We start from the raw sequence: 15,657 nt of genomic DNA, 5'->3' as shown, positions 1-15,657 counted from the left end.
GTTAGATGACATGTTGGATATGATGGCTGGAGCAATTATCTTCTCAAAGATAGACTTGAAAAGTGGATATCATCAAATTAGGGTTCATCCTAGTGATGAGTGGAATACTGCCTTCAAGACGAAAGATGGTTTATATGAGTGGATGGTCATGCCTTTTGGATTGTACAATGCTCCTAATACCTTTATGAGAGTGATGACTCAAGTGCTCAAGCCTTTTATGGGGAAATTCTTGGTTGTACTTTGATGACATTCTCATCTATAGCAAATCTAAGGAGCAACACTTAGACTACCTAACTCAAGTTTGTACTACCCTTAGGAAGGAGAGTTTATATGGCAACCTCAAGAAGTGCTCTTTCTTTCGATAAAGTCATCTTCCTAGGTTTCATAGTATCCTCAGAGGTTCTGCCGACCCCCAAAAGGTTCAAGTGATTGTGGATTGGCCTAAACCCAAAAATATCCTTCAAATTCAAAGCTTTCATGGGCTCGCTTCCTTTTATCGCCGATTCATCAAAGGGTTTAGTACCATTATGCCCCCCATCATTGACTGCATGAAACAAGGGGAGTTTATTTGGACAAAAGTTGCAGCTAAGGTTTTCAATGAAGTCAAATAAAAGATGACTGAGGTACCTGTCATGCGTCTCCTTGATTTTACCAAGCCTTTTGAAGTGGAATGTGATGCCTTAAGTCTTGGTATAGGGGGAGAACTTAGTCAAAAGCGCCACCCAATTGCTTATTTTAGTGAGAAATTGAATGATGCTAAGTAAAAGTACTTCACATATGAAAAAAAAATTTATGCCATTATTCGAGCTCTTTGGCATTGGCGTCATTACTGGTTGTCTCTAGAATTTGTTATCTACTTTGATCATGAAGCTTTGCGCTATCTCCATTCCCAAAAGAAGCTAAATTTTAGGCATGGTAGTTTGGTTGAATTTCTGCAACGCTAATCCTTTGTGGTGAAACATAGGACAGGAGTTGAAAATAAGGCTGCTGATGCGCTAAGTCGAAGGGTATCTTTGCTGTCAGTCATGAGCGTTAAGGTTACTGGGTTTGAACAATTCAAGGATGACTATAAGTCATGCCTAGATTTTGGGGAACTCTACACTAGCCTAAGTAATGCCTCACAGCCAATCCTGAATGATTATACCCTTTAAGATGATTACTTGTTCAAAGCCAATAAGTTATGTATCCCTCGGTCTTCAATGAGAGATTTCCTAGTTTGGGAGATACATGCGGGAGGCCTTGCAAGTCATTTTGGCGAAGACAAAACAATTAAGGAAGTGGAACGTCAATTCTAGTTGGTCAGTGTCATACATGTCAACTAGCCAAACATTGCAAGCAAAACACTGGCTTGTATACGCCTCTACCTGTGCCAAATTGCCCGTGGCAGGATGTGAGTATGGACTTTGTGTTAGGTTTGCCCTACACCTTTAGGAAGCATGATTCTATTCTAATAGTTGTTGATCGCTTCTCTAAGATGGCTTATTTCCTACCATGTTCTAAGACCTCTGATGATTCTAAGATTGCAAAGCTCTACTTTGATGAGATTCTCAAACTTTATATTCGCTTCATGAGTTATTTTTGAAAGACTTTGTGGCATTTAGTAGGCACCAAATTGAAATTTTCCACGGCATTTCATCCTCAAACTGAGGTGGTTAATGGTAGTCTAGGCAACCTCCTTCGGTGTCTAGTGGGTGAAGCCAATCGGAATTGTGATTTAATTCTTCCTACAACCCAACTTGCATATAATAGCTTTGTCAATAGGTCTATAGGCGCTAGTCCTTTTGAGGTTGTGCATAGGTATACACCTAGGAATCCTTTAGATCTTTTGCCCATGTCCCCACATATTAGAATTTCTAAATCTGCTGAGATATTTGCACGACATATTCATGATTTGCATAATGAGATTGGCAAAAAAATTCAAGTAAGTAATTCTCAATAAAAAATTCATGCTGATACTCATTTGCGTCAAGCAGAGTTTTAGGTAGGGAATTATGTCCTGATTTGGATTCGACCTGAACGGTGTCCCTCTGGGACCGTTAAGAAATTGCAGGCTCGTAGTGTTGGACCATTCAAGATATTGAAACGAATGGGTCCAAATGCATATGTCATTGACTTTCCTCATGATTATGGCATTAACTACTCCTTTAATATAGAGGATCTAGTTGCTTATAAAAGCCCCACAGTTATTCATGATACTCCTTTTGATGCGCCTTTGCTTGATCCTATTGATGCCCCTATCCCTACCCCTTTACCCTTAAATCTGTCTTATGCACATAAAGAATCTATTGATGCTATTTTAGATGAACAAATTGTTTCTACAAGGGATGGAGGAGTTCACCGTTTCCTAGTTTGTTAGCGAGGGTGACCAGATTCCGATTGCACATGGATTACTCGAGATGAGCTACATCGACTGGATCTTGACTTGCTTGAGTACTATCAGAGCTCTTCAGATTTCCACTCGACAGGGTCGAGTTCTTCTCACCTGAAGGGAGTTGGTGTGGACACAAGGTACAAGTCTCCAATCATACAGATGTATGGGAGGAAGAGCAAAAAAGAAGGCTGTCCAACCTGTGGCCTTATGGATGAAGCCTTTTAGTAATTGGGCTTGAGATTAAGTAAGCCCAAACATTTAATATTTAGGGTTTTTTTTATGCATCTTATTGTTAGCTATTTAAGCACTTTTTTTATTATTGTAAGACAGTTTTGAGAATTATAAAAAAACGTGTGTTTCTTTTACACTGGTGCCGACTCCAGTTTTTTTTGGCACTGACTCCAAGCAACCCTTAGATGCTGACTCTTAGGGTTTATTCTTCATTCTATTGTTGTTTAATTTTTCTATTGAAATAGTGTGGTTGTCCTACGTCATGCAGGATTAAGCTGTATAGTATTCTTTCATGTGTTCCAATTTTCAGGCGTTTGTCCCTTTGAGGACATCGGAAAATTTTGGAATTTTTGGGTGTTCGGGTGTGCTGCAACATTATTAGATTTTTTTTAATTAGCATTATGAAAGAATTGAGCACACTGAAATCTTACCCCTCAAGGCAGTGTTTGTATAATAATATTAAGAGCAAGTATGGATTTATGTATGTATGGTTATCTTCGAATTCTATGTATGGATTTATGTATGTTTATCTTAGAATTCTATGTTCAAAAAATGAAATGTCTTCCTTGGTCATTTTCATGATTCGACTCCCTTTGAGTGGCATAAAAGAATATTTTAATTTCACCATTAGTCATGTTAGCTTTTTTCATCAATCGCATAGTGGTAAGGACTATTTTAACACAATACCAAGATTTTAGAGACTAAAATGACACATTTGGTTTGTGTTTGGCAAAAATTATTTTTACCAACTTATTTTATTATTCAGCTTATTTTTGTTACTATTTATGAGTCTTATTGCACTTTTTGATACTATTCATGGGTCCCACTGTACTATTCCAGCTAACTTTTACCTTTATGTACAGTACTTTTAGTAAAAAGTTTTCAATTTTAGCAAAATAAGCGGATCCCAAACAAATCCTTGAAATGTTAAAAACTAAATTAACACATAGTGTAAAGGTTAAGGACCAAACATGTAATTTACCAAAAATAAATAAATAAATAAGGAAAAGAAACAAATAAAGAAAAAGTTTTGGCTTCATGAGTTGTGTTAAAATGGGTCCTAATAATTTCAGCAAAAATGAAAATTACAATGCAAAATGAGAATCCTTAATTGTAGCTCTAGAAAATTAAAAATGCGAAATGAATTCTTCATAAAATGCATTTAATGGGAATCTTGCTTTTTTGTGTGATACATTTTTAAAAATAGTATTTGGCAAAATAGCATTGTTTGAAACTTATTTGGAGAAATATTCTCTTTTGGATTTCATCTCTTAGACCAAGATGCACATTGGCTAATGGATTCCAGTTAGCTCAACTGGTAAAGTCTCTGATAGTTATATAAGAGATTTGGGGGTTAATCCTCGTCTATATCAAAAACTGATTGGTGTCTTGGTCTGATGATAATGAGCTATTATCAGGAGCGGATGCTATAAGTTAAAACTCTATATATAAAAAAAAAAGGATGCACATTGGCTAAAGCTAATGTGGCCATTTAACATTTTTTAGTCCACCTAGATCGCATCTCTTCAAGACACAATGTCTCACTAAACACATTTCATCCCACCTTTCTTTTCCCTTTCACTCTACTTCAACAAACACCATCTCCTTCTCTCTCAACCATTAACAATGTTACTGTGGTTTCAATTTGCTGGAGCTTGAGATTTATGTAAATATATAATTTGGCAGTGGAGATAGATAGCGCTTAAACCACAAGTGACAATGCCACCAATTGTCAGTTCATAGATCCCTAGTGTTCCAAGTCATAAGTAGGGACAATGGAATCGGTGGCCTTGTTGAGAAGATCGACTCTAGTATTTGCAAATCTCAAATTTTATTTTTTTATTCTGAATTTTTGGATTGAAAATTTTGTGACGAAGGGTGTTCGACTTAGGTGCAGGCAAAAAGGTCTAATTGTGAACACTCTAATTATGACTCTTTTTTTTTTGTGTGGAGAAACCAAACTATCAGTAGCCTGGGCTTTTATTCAAGGCAAAACAAACTTCAATGAATGTCAAATTCTACAAGGGGGCCAATGTCCTCAGGAAGGGAATCAATCCACACCCGAGTCTCCCTAAAATTCTTGACTTTTTTAGCTAAAGCATCTGCTACAACGTTGCAGTGTCTAGTATTAAGAATAAAACTAGAAGAAGAAAGAGAAGCAACTTGGTTTTGGATGTCTTCAATAATGTGGCCATAAGTCAAGTGGTCCGAATATTCTTGAGAAATAGTTTGGATCATCTGGAAAGAATCCTTCGAAAACAACGTCTTGTAGTCCTAGCTTCATTGCAAACTGCACCACACGGCGACAAGCAAGTGCTTCTAACTCCACAACGGACTGGGCTGCGAGAACTGGCCTGGATAATGCACCAATGGCCTCACCACGCCAGTCCCAAATGATCACATCTATCCCTGCTTGGTTGCAAGACTTGAAAATCACAGCGTTGAAATTAGCTTTGAACTTACTTTCATCAAGTGGATGCTATTGTTGAGGCAGAGGAGGGGCTGCGGCAACTGGTTTCTGTTCTATTGTGTCCAAATATTCTTGTAAGTAGCTTCCAGCCAAAGCACTAATTCAATTAAGAGGTTGGACTGGAAGATTACGTCTCAAAGCATTACCGCGATTCCACAGCATCCATGCCATGGTGATGAAGATCTCGGCTCTGTAATCCTCCTTAAACTGCATCTGTTTGTCAAGAAGACCTTGGAAGCTTGTCGTGTGGGCCTTGGCAGAGGACTGGGACCAAGAAAGTGAACTCCAGACCGATTCTAATTTTGTGCAAGACCAAAGAGCGTGGAGAGTGTCCTCGGGCTGGGCTTGACAGGCCTTGCATATTTCTAATGTGGCAATGTGTCTCCGAACCAGGTTGGACATAGTGGGTAGGGCCTCGTTGCACGCACGTCAGGCAAAGTGCTTGAGTTTGTTTGGCACTCTCAACTGCCACAAACTTCTCCAGAACAGCCTTTGATTCTCAGATGAAGATGTACCTGCATGGTTAGTGGAATTACAAGACATAAGAAGCTTATAAGCACTCATAGTTGTGAACTTACCTGAGGGAGTGAGGCCCCATATAATTCGGTCAGGGGGAAGTCTTATGCTTATGGGCATGCCACAAATGACAGTAGCTTCATGGGGTAGGAAGAGAAAATAAATAATAATTATGACTAAAAACAATTGCCGAAAAACCCATTTTAGTCCCTACATTTTCATGCAATTCCCACTTTGGCCCCTAACTTTTTTATCCACTGATTTTAGTCCCTATTTTAGAAAACGTGTCTCGTTTTTATCCCTGACGTTACATCAGAGATGGAAATTGCACAGCTGGCAAATGGAATAAATTAAAAATATTAAAATAATACCCACAAATGTCACACCATTTTTAAAAAACAAAAAATTAATTTATAAATTTTAACTAAATGAAAAAAAGGAAAAAACTGAAATAAAAATAAAAACCCAAAAAAGTTAGAAAATTCAAAAACCCAGAAAATTCAAAACCCAGAACAAGAACAAGAACAAGAACAAACCCAAAAAACCTAAAGAATACAAACCCTGAAAATTAAACTCTGAGCACCCAAAATTTTCAAAACCTAAAGAATACAAACCTAGAAAATTAATACAAACCCAAAAAAATTTATTTTTATTTATCTCTCTCTCTCTCATCGTTACCTAAATTGATGTTCCAGAGCTTAGCCACGTCATCTACAACGATGAGATCAAAATCAAAGTAGATGATTCGGCGAACGGCGGAAAGAACCAGATCCGCTAGGTAGATTCGAGTGTAGTTGAGAGGTTGATCGAGAGCACGTAGAATGGAGTAGGAGATCTTGCCTTTGACTACGTTGGAGTCGAAGAGGTAGAGGTGGAAACTCAGGTATGGAAACGTTGAAGTGATGACATGGCAAAGGTTGTTGGTGTGGCTGTATAGGCGAGAGGCGATGAAGTGGAAGACGATGTTTTCCGGACATGAGGTGTGTTTGAGGACAGAGAATACTCCGGCGACGGAGCCACGTAAGTAGGTCTCGTCTCGTCATAGTGATGTTGATCATCGAAGGGCTGTCTAGTGAGGGAGGTCTCTGGCAGATATGGCGGTGGCGGTGAGAAAGAGTGGAAGACGATGTTTTCTAAACAAGAGGCGTGTATGAGGACGGAGAATACTTAGGCGACGGAGCCATTTAGGTAGGTCTCGTCTAGTGTCATCGCGATGTGGATCATCGAAGGGCTGTCCAACGAGGGAGGTCTCTGGTGGTGAGAAAGAGTAGTAGATGAAAGAGCAGCGGCATGGTTGAATTTGATGATGAATAAGTGTGTTAGATCTGGGTTTGATGATGAAGAAGTGTGTTAGATCTGTGTGTTTAGAATTTAGCTACCGTTTTTTTTTTCTTCTTTTCTTACTTTTGTGTTCTTCAATCAGATTAACAAATAATTGAATAAGATCAAACGATTCTAAAATCCACTAGATGTTTTTGGGTTTTGAATTTTCTAGGTTTTTGTTCTTGTTCTTGTTCTTGTTCTTTCTTCTGGGTTTTGATTTTTCTAGGTTTTTGAAATTTCTTACTTTTCTGGGTTTTTATTTTTATTTCAGTTTTTTCCTTTTTTCATTTAGTTAAAATTTACAAATTAATTTTTTGTTTTTAAAAAATGATCTGGCATTTGTGGGTATTATTTTAATATTTTTAATTTATTCCGTTTGCCAATTGTGCAATTTCCGTCTTTGATGTAACGTCAGAGACAAAAATGAGACTGGTTTTCTAGAATATGGACTAAAATTGGTGGAAAAAGAAGTTAGGGACCAAAATGGGAATCGCGTGAAAATGTAGGTACTAAAATAAGTTTTTCGCCAAAATAATTTTTAAATTTGTAACTATCCTTAAAAAAAAAAATCATAAAATCAAGCTAAAATTGTGCGAAAATCAAAATTGCTAGGACATAAGTGTTCGTCTACCCTCAGTCACAAAATCACAGTGTCGATAGGCATTGGTGTCCAATATTCCACCAAATTTAAATTTTTTATCCTCTTATCAACTCGTAACTTTGTTCCAAAGTGTATAAAGCTAAACATGAGCTAAACATGAGTTCAAAAACTTAGGGAGGATGGAAATAAGGGTAATTTTAACTTTCTAATCACTAAATACAACCCCTTCAGCAATGAAATAAATTTCAACCCATATTTTTAGATTGGTGAATTGCTGGAGAAAAAGTTAAAGAAACTTAGGCTTTGTTTGAGAGTTTATAAGGAAATGGAAATGAATGATCGCAAAGAAATAGAAAGGAATGAAATGTATTTAAGTGAGGGAAATAAATGGAAAAGAAAGGAATGAAATAGAATTAAGTAATCTTGTTTGGATGATTTAAAATAAATGATTGGAAAGGAATGCAAATGAATGAAATATAAATAATCTTGTTTGAAATTAACATAGAGGGAAAAGAATTAAATCATTTTATGACAATATTACTATTAAACCCCTATATTAAAATAAAGAATGATTGAATATACAGGGGTACTTTGGGAGTTCTAGGAACAAATTCATTAAATCTAATTTCATTTCCTCTCATTCCTCCCAATTTTAGGGGAATGAAAATTTGAGGTTTTAAGGAAATAGAGAGGAATGAGTGTTCTCTCCTATTCATTCCATTCTCTCCTATTTAAATTCTCAAACAAAGGAATGAACTTTCCATTCCCTCCATTAAGGGTCTATGTGGTAAGAGTATTTAAATATAGTTTTTTTTTGCAATCTCTAAAATAGTGGGTCTCACATTTGAATTTATTGTTTGACTAATATTTTCTAAATATAGTTTTCAAAAAACTGTATCCTATTTTCCTAGTTTAGAATAGGATTTTGAAAACGGCTAAGGGGGTATTTTCAGGATACATAAAATGTTTTTAATGAAATAGTTGTAAATAAATTGAAAATAGTGGACCCCATAAATTTGTCCAATCTTAAATTAGGAAGCTTATCTTTATCACAAAAAGAATTTTCACACTTCAAATTTGAAACGTATCATAAAAAAAAAGTATATGATGAACTTTATTCCCTCATCATTATCCACAAAAAGAAAAAAAAAAAAATTCTACAGATTCTATATGTTACTTTTTGTAAATATATTTTTTAAAATCTCAAAAATAAAAATGGTCTCACAAACAATTATTTTTTTTTGTTTTTAGTATTTTGAAAATTGTTCTTAAAAGTGTGAACCAAACATGTATAACATAAAAACTATTACTAGAAAACTAGTTTCAAGTTCAAATTTTTGAAAATTGTTTTTATATTATTTTGAAAATAAAAACAAAAATTCTCCTACCAATCAGGCCCCTAATCATTGTTTTGAATTTCTTTCTTAGTGGATCTTGTGAGTTCTATGTCAAGACTCATCTTTCGAGAGACGAGATAAAAAAAAAAATGTTATTTCTTCAAATAAGTTTAAAACAATGTTATTTTGCCATTTGAAATTCAAAAATGTTAATAATAAGCACAAAATAAAAAGGAAATCGAAAAACACTTTTAAATAAGAAGTTTATAAAATGTAAATTATTGCTGAGAAATTTATAAAATGTGTCTTTGGTACAATTACCAAACCCATGATAAATGGTTGACTAGAAAAACACTTTTAAATAAGAAATATATTTTAATCAAGTATTTAAAAAAACAAAATATTTGGACATCACTTTTATTTTTTTAGAATCATTATATATATATATATATATATATATATATATATATATATATATATATATAAATAGTAAACCAAGAACTCGATTATATTTTTATTTGTTTTGTTTTAATAAATAGGGATTTAAATTCAATTTTATTTCTATTTCATAGAAGATTAAACCATAGTATTAAGTCACAATGCTATTGGTGTCCAATTAAAATTTTTTTACTTATTAAAAAATCAATTTTTAATTTAAATTTGACATAAAAAAGAAGCAATCTTAAATAAGTAATTAAAGAAAAAAAAAGAAGAAGAAGAAAGGAGAAGAGATGAGAATGAAGATTGAGTCAGCGGCTCCAAGGATTATGAGTTCTGGACAAACAGCCCCCAACTATTCGTGTAACCAAACACGGTTAACGAAAAATAGATCAAACGGTATAGAAGCGCCTTTAAAACCCTTGAACCAATCTTTACCGTCCATTATTAGGTCGACCCCCTTATAAAACCCTACAATACACATTTTCTTCCTCCTCTGTCTCATTGCCGAAGTCTAGGGTTTTCACTCTCTCAGCGCAGCACAGCTTAGCTCGGCCTCCACTTCTCGGTACGTAACCAAAACACCGAATGGGTAGCCTTGTTTTTCATTTCTCTCATCTGGGTTTTCGTTGTTTTCTCCTATTTCGGTTCTGAATCTGAGATTCAAAGATCGTGCTGTTTTTGAATGTGTGAAAATGGTAGTGTGGGTTTTATAATATATATGTGTTCTCTCAAAAGCTAAAGGGATGTGGGATGAAAGAAATTGAATGGTTTTGATAAATGAGTTTGCTTTATCTCACTTATGCTCTTTTTTGCTACAATCATTTGTGTTGTGTGGTTGTTTTTTGACTAGTTTATGCGTATTGGGTTATTGTGGTGCATAAGATATTGATTGGACAATGTAAATGCCAGTAGATGCTTCGTAGATATCAATTTAGAGGCTGGTACTACGAGATTCGTTAAAATAAATGTGTGGAAAGGCTTTTGTATGCTTAGAATGAAACCAAACAATTAGTTGTGCAAATGGAGTCTGTTTTTTTTGGATCCCATTAGACTGTCGTCTGAAATTTTGGTTGCTGAGTAAATTGACGAAAAGTAAATAAAAAACGCAAGTAGGCCAACGAATGTTAATAGGTTGACAGGAAAATTTTATTCTCAGGTGTCTGTTGTTTTGACTTTGGAGACTGAAAGTTTTAATTAGTTCTATTCATGTGTCCTTGGATTGCTCGCTGCCACGAGCATAGATTATGAATTTTGATGATTGAATTGCCTATTAAAGGGTTGTCATGTCCGTGTGATTGGAGTAAATAGTGCTCAGTTTTAATTTTTTTTAGCAAATGCGCTCTCTATTTTGTTGGAGTTGAAATTTTAATTGGGCTACCTTTTGTAATTTATTTACCAAGATGTTAGGAACATTTTATGGGCTTTCTTTGTGAAAAAAGAAAAAGCTGTAGACAATGTTCCACTTTCTGAATGAGATCTAATGTCATCAAAGGATAACCCTGATTTGGAAGCTGTTTATGGTATGGATGTGATTACATGTAAAGAAATGTATAGGGATAATGATTACTATTCTACTACTGGACAGTGAGTTCTAGCTTATATGGCTCCCTTCCCCTTGTAAGAGCAAGGTTGAGTAAGGTGTACATGGGTTCAAGACCACTGGGTGTGCTAACTACCATTTAAAAAATGATTCTATTCAATGGTTTGTTTATTTTATGTCATAATACTTCCCTGAATTAGCATAAAATTTTGAGTCTTGCCCTTGCACCAGATCCGCCAAGATGTACTCCTCAAGGAAGAAGATCCAAAAGGACAAGGATGTTGAGCCCACTGAATTTGAGGATACAGTTGCACAGGTTACTTTTTAGTCTTTTTATGCTGCTCTCTGGCAGCTTGTGTTTCATAATATCTGCCAGTTCAATATATTAAATGTTTGCTTGATTTTGATGCAGTACCTCTTTGATTTGGAGAATACTAATCAAGAGCTAAAAAGTGACTTGAAGGATCTCTACATCAATTCAGCAGCGTGTGTATTTTGACTAGTTCTCTCTTTTTCTTTTATGGGTTAGAATTTTTTTTACTAATAATGATGACAACCTATTAATTCAACAGTCAAATGGATGTTTCTGGAAATCGCAAGGCTGTTGTTGTCTATGTTCCCTTCAGATTGAGGAAGGCTTTCCGCAAGATTCATCTTCGCCTTGTTCGGGAGCTGGAGAAAAAATTCAGTGGCAAGGTAGTGTGTCATTTTATTCTATTCCAAGTGAAAACTTGCTTTGTTGTCAAATTTTGGGTCCTTGCTTGGCAGTGATTCACCATAATACAATTATTTGTATTTTTCCTGTGACTTACATTACAATGCAGAATAATTAGTAAGTTGTGTTCTTGTGATGTAACAAACATCTTAAATGTCATAAGATGTACTGTGGTGTATGAAATATGTTTGGTGAATTTAGTGAGTTTTTATTTTTTATATTCTTAGATTTGAACTTCCATGCATAATGTACCACATTAGTTTTTGATCTCTGCAATATCAAACTGCCATCCTCTGCTCTAATATCGAATTTTGTTTTGTATTCTTACTTAACGCCCTTTGTAATCTTTAATTGATCCTTGTTACTGTTTGGCAGGATGTTGTTTTGATTGCTTCCCGCAGGATCGTTCGCCCTCCAAAGAAAGGATCTGCTGCTCAGCGACCCCGCACCCGCACACTAACATCCGTCCATGAAAATATGCTAGAGGATATTGTGCATCCTGCTGAGATTGTTGGGAAACGTGTCAGATACCGAATTGATGGATCCAAAATAATGAAGGTAATTGCAAACCTTGGTCTGTTGGTCATTGTTTTATCAATGGGCTTTAGTTCTCACAAAAATGGGAAGTAGGGTCAGGCTGTAGGTCCATGACCCAATGAGTTATCATACCATTACCAAGAAAACTTATATTTTTGTTGGTGGTATGTCTCACCTTATGCTGTTGGCAATTGGTTAATGGTGTCTGTTGTCCTGGTGTCAGGTATATTTGGACCCTAAGGAGAGGAACAACACAGAATATAAGCTGGAAACATTTGCTGGAGTTTACAGGAAGCTTACTGGCAAAGATGTAGTCTTCGAATATCCAATTGCCGAGGCTTGATTGTGCTGCATTCATCAGCTTTTGTTTTGGCACTGTTATTTTATTTTATTTTAGAGTTCTATAATTTCATTGAATAGGATTATGTTTAAAAATTTTGACTGAGATTTGGTTTGATGTCTTTACATAGGACCAATGAGACTCTTGTGTTGAATTATGCTTTTTCCATGTGCCTAATTTCTGCGAACTCAGCTCGGTGAAACTTATTATATCAAATGTTTGTTGGGTTACGGTTAATCTGCCTTTTTCGAATTCTACTTTCGAAAAGAAAAAGGAGTTTTCTTCTATTATTCCTAATTTATATTTTAGTTTATCTAAAGGGGTCATAGTCAGGAACTGATATCCCTTATTGGTTTTATTAATGTGTGTCTATATTTGTGTTGCATGGGGATCAAACTAATCGCTGCAGCGAGTGTTGGTTGGTAAATATGGGCTTTAATTACTGGGTGAACTTTAGGTTCATTTCCTTATATGTGGTACGTTAGGTTCTTCAACACAACCGATAATTTATCCTTTTTTCCCAAGGAAAATTAAATGCAATCTTTGAATTTAATTGAGGGACCTTCTTTGACTCATTGTGTCCGAGCGCTTGTCGTTACTCATCCCCAGTGTTGTATGCATCATTATACCCTCTAGTTCCATTTTTGGACTAATCTAGAATCAAGTTAGGCATCATTTGCATGATCTTATTTTTGAGCACTTGCTTTTTCAAATTTATATGAATCATTTTCATATGTATTCTGTTGCTTTGTAAATGACTTGGCCTATTGGCATATTGAACTAATTGGTACATACATGTAGGTTGAATCATAATTGGCTCTAATTTGTTAAAGTTTAAGAATATAGACCCAAAATCTTCGTCGGCCCTATTTCTAAGTTCTAATCACCCTTTGACACTCTGGGTCGATACTAAAACCATTTGGGTAGAAAATCCCAAAAATTGTTCAATCCCTGGATTTTGCTTCTTGTTCGGTGATTCTCTCTTTTGCTATAACAAAAAAGTAGTTCGGTTGCAAGATCAAACCCATGAGTATAGTGGTTGCCGGCACTACTACTTCAGAACAAGAGGAAGGGAAAAAAGATGAAGAAAAAAAGGGTGGTTTATGTAAGATCGAATGAAGCCGTAATGAAAGGGTTACTTTCTTTGTCACAAAATTCGGTATCCTCCATAAAAATTTTTTTTAAAAAAAAGCTAAAAATTTGAAACTCAATTTCTAATTTTATTTAGAAATTATTTTAGCCTTCTAAGTTTTATACTTTTATATTTATTCGATTAAGACATTTCTATTAATTTTTTATTAAAATGTTTTTAAAAAAATTAGAAAATATTTTTTAATAATTAATTGAATTTTTTAATTAAAAAAATTTATAGAAAAATTAATCACAACATGTAACAAAAATTAATAGAAAAACTTTTTTTTTTTTTTAGAATGAACTTGGATACTTTTATTAATGTAAAAGAGTTACATCCGAATGTAAAATCGAAACAATATGAAAAGGTACATCTTCCATCCATACTTGAAAATCTGGTATGCTTATAGTATGTTTTGCCAGATTATGAGCTACACTATTACCGTTTCTCTTTACATTAGAATACAACACTCTTTGAAAATGACTCGAGTAAATTTTTACACCCTCCACTAGCAGACTCAATGGGCATAGGTATTACTTTTGTGATTTCAGAGCTTGAATCACGCTTAATGCATCGCCTTCGGGTATTACATTTTGGAACCCCAGCTCATATGCAAATGACAAGGCTTTCCGAGCAGCCAACACTTCTGTCTCCTCTGCCTTATATGCTTGAGAAATCTGTTCTGAACATGAGGCTAAAACAGCACCATTACTATCCTTTATTACAACTCCAACACCTAACTTATTTGAGTCCTCAAATATCGTTCCATCAAAATTCACTTTCACAAAACCCGCTTGCGGTGCTCTCCACCTATTTCCTCCAATTCCGTGGCTCCTCACCTGCATATCTGATGCTTCGGTGCTGGCTTTGTACTGCGCCAACAATTCAGCAGTCTGTTCAGCAACTTGGTGCAACGGATAAGCTTGCAAACTGAGCCTTACCTTGTTCCTTTGGTTCCAAACCTTCCAGGCCATGAATGCTAACAGCTCCAATGACTTTCCCTCCTCTATCATCCATGAGAACAACTCTCATACACATGTGAATTTGATTTCGCACCTAAACCCCCATTTTTTCTCATCAGCCCATACTATATCCAGCTCCGGACATGATTGAATAAATTTGAAAGTTTGAGTTCCAAATAAACAAAAGCAAATTTAAAGGACCGGGAAAATTTTGTATTTTTGTCAAATAAATATTTTTTATGGTCTAGTTTTTAAGTCAACCAATATTAAATCCAATATGCATTCGAAGTTCAAAGTCTTCTTCTTGGTCAAAATTTTCCCATTTACTTATTTAGTGCTATGAATCTTCGCTGTTTTCCATATTTTCACCCAGTATTTCATTACCTCCTTCACTTCCCCCACCAAAAATAAATTCTGGGTTTATTTCCGTATCCCCCTCTTGTTATTTTCTTCATCACAATCTTGGTTTTAGTCCAAGTTCCTGCGTTCTTATGCTATGATTAAATTAAATAAAATTTAATAAAAAGGGAACTTGAATATATCAAGTTATTGACTAAAAATAAAAAAAATGCAAATACATGAAATTTTACAATTTCTAACTACAAGTTTTGATATTTTGACACCGTTACATGATAATTCATTATTAGTCGTCATTATTTATTGTCAATGTGGGTAGGTGTAACTATTTTATTTTGTTAAATTTGTATAATATTTTTATTTTTATGTGATCATTATCTATTTGTCATTGTTTATATAAAAATATTTTAAAGTAAATGACAAAATTCAACCCACAAACACTGTATTAATTATTTACCCATACACCGTCACTCATTTCCATTTCTTATATCTTTCCTCCAACAACCCAAACTCACATTAGGTAAAAGGAATCCTTTCTCCTCCACCCTCTTGACTGGAAATGAATTTTAGCTTCACTCTTCGTTTGCCATTTTGTTCTTTTATGCTGTGTTGTTGGTTTCGATCAAGATTCATCCAGCATCATTCTACAAGTTGTAGTGTGTGTATGTATATATATATCTATATTCAAAGCTAAGAAAATCCAATTAAATTTCTAAATTGGATTTCAAAGCATCTCTAATTTTGTGACATGTGTTAATTCAATTTCTTAATTTTAGTGAAGATA

At 34.9% G+C, this 15,657-nt stretch overlaps 3 protein-coding genes across 3 annotated transcripts; 2 read left to right on the top strand and 1 right to left on the bottom strand.

Moving 5' to 3' along the window:
* Positions 1-614: 614 nt before the first annotated feature.
* On the top strand, positions 615-1,151 carry LOC142628611 (uncharacterized). The gene is made up of 2 exons (XM_075802673.1): positions 615-760; positions 965-1,151. The coding sequence occupies exons 1-2, from the start codon at positions 615-617 to the stop codon at positions 1,149-1,151; spliced, it is 333 nt and encodes a 110-aa protein (XP_075658788.1).
* Positions 1,152-9,730: 8,579 nt separating this feature from the next.
* On the top strand, positions 9,731-12,659 carry LOC142637532 (small ribosomal subunit protein eS7-like). Its single transcript, XM_075811773.1, has 6 exons — positions 9,731-9,855; positions 11,062-11,146; positions 11,243-11,316; positions 11,403-11,526; positions 11,921-12,103; positions 12,306-12,659. The coding sequence occupies exons 2-6, from the start codon at positions 11,072-11,074 to the stop codon at positions 12,423-12,425; spliced, it is 576 nt and encodes a 191-aa protein (XP_075667888.1). The 5' UTR covers positions 9,731-9,855; positions 11,062-11,071; the 3' UTR covers positions 12,426-12,659.
* Positions 12,660-14,087: 1,428 nt separating this feature from the next.
* On the bottom strand, positions 14,088-14,528 carry LOC142628604 (uncharacterized). Its single transcript, XM_075802668.1, has one exon. It carries the CDS (start codon positions 14,526-14,528, stop codon positions 14,088-14,090), a length of 441 nt encoding a protein of 146 aa, XP_075658783.1.
* Between the last annotated feature and the right edge of the window lie 1,129 nt (positions 14,529-15,657).

This window comes from Castanea sativa, chromosome 1 (assembly GCF_040712315.1).
Source record: "Castanea sativa cultivar Marrone di Chiusa Pesio chromosome 1, ASM4071231v1".
NCBI lineage: Eukaryota > Viridiplantae > Streptophyta > Magnoliopsida > Fagales > Fagaceae > Castanea > Castanea sativa.
Note: the sequence above shows the minus strand (reverse complement) of the source record. Positions and strands in the feature narration are given on the sequence as shown.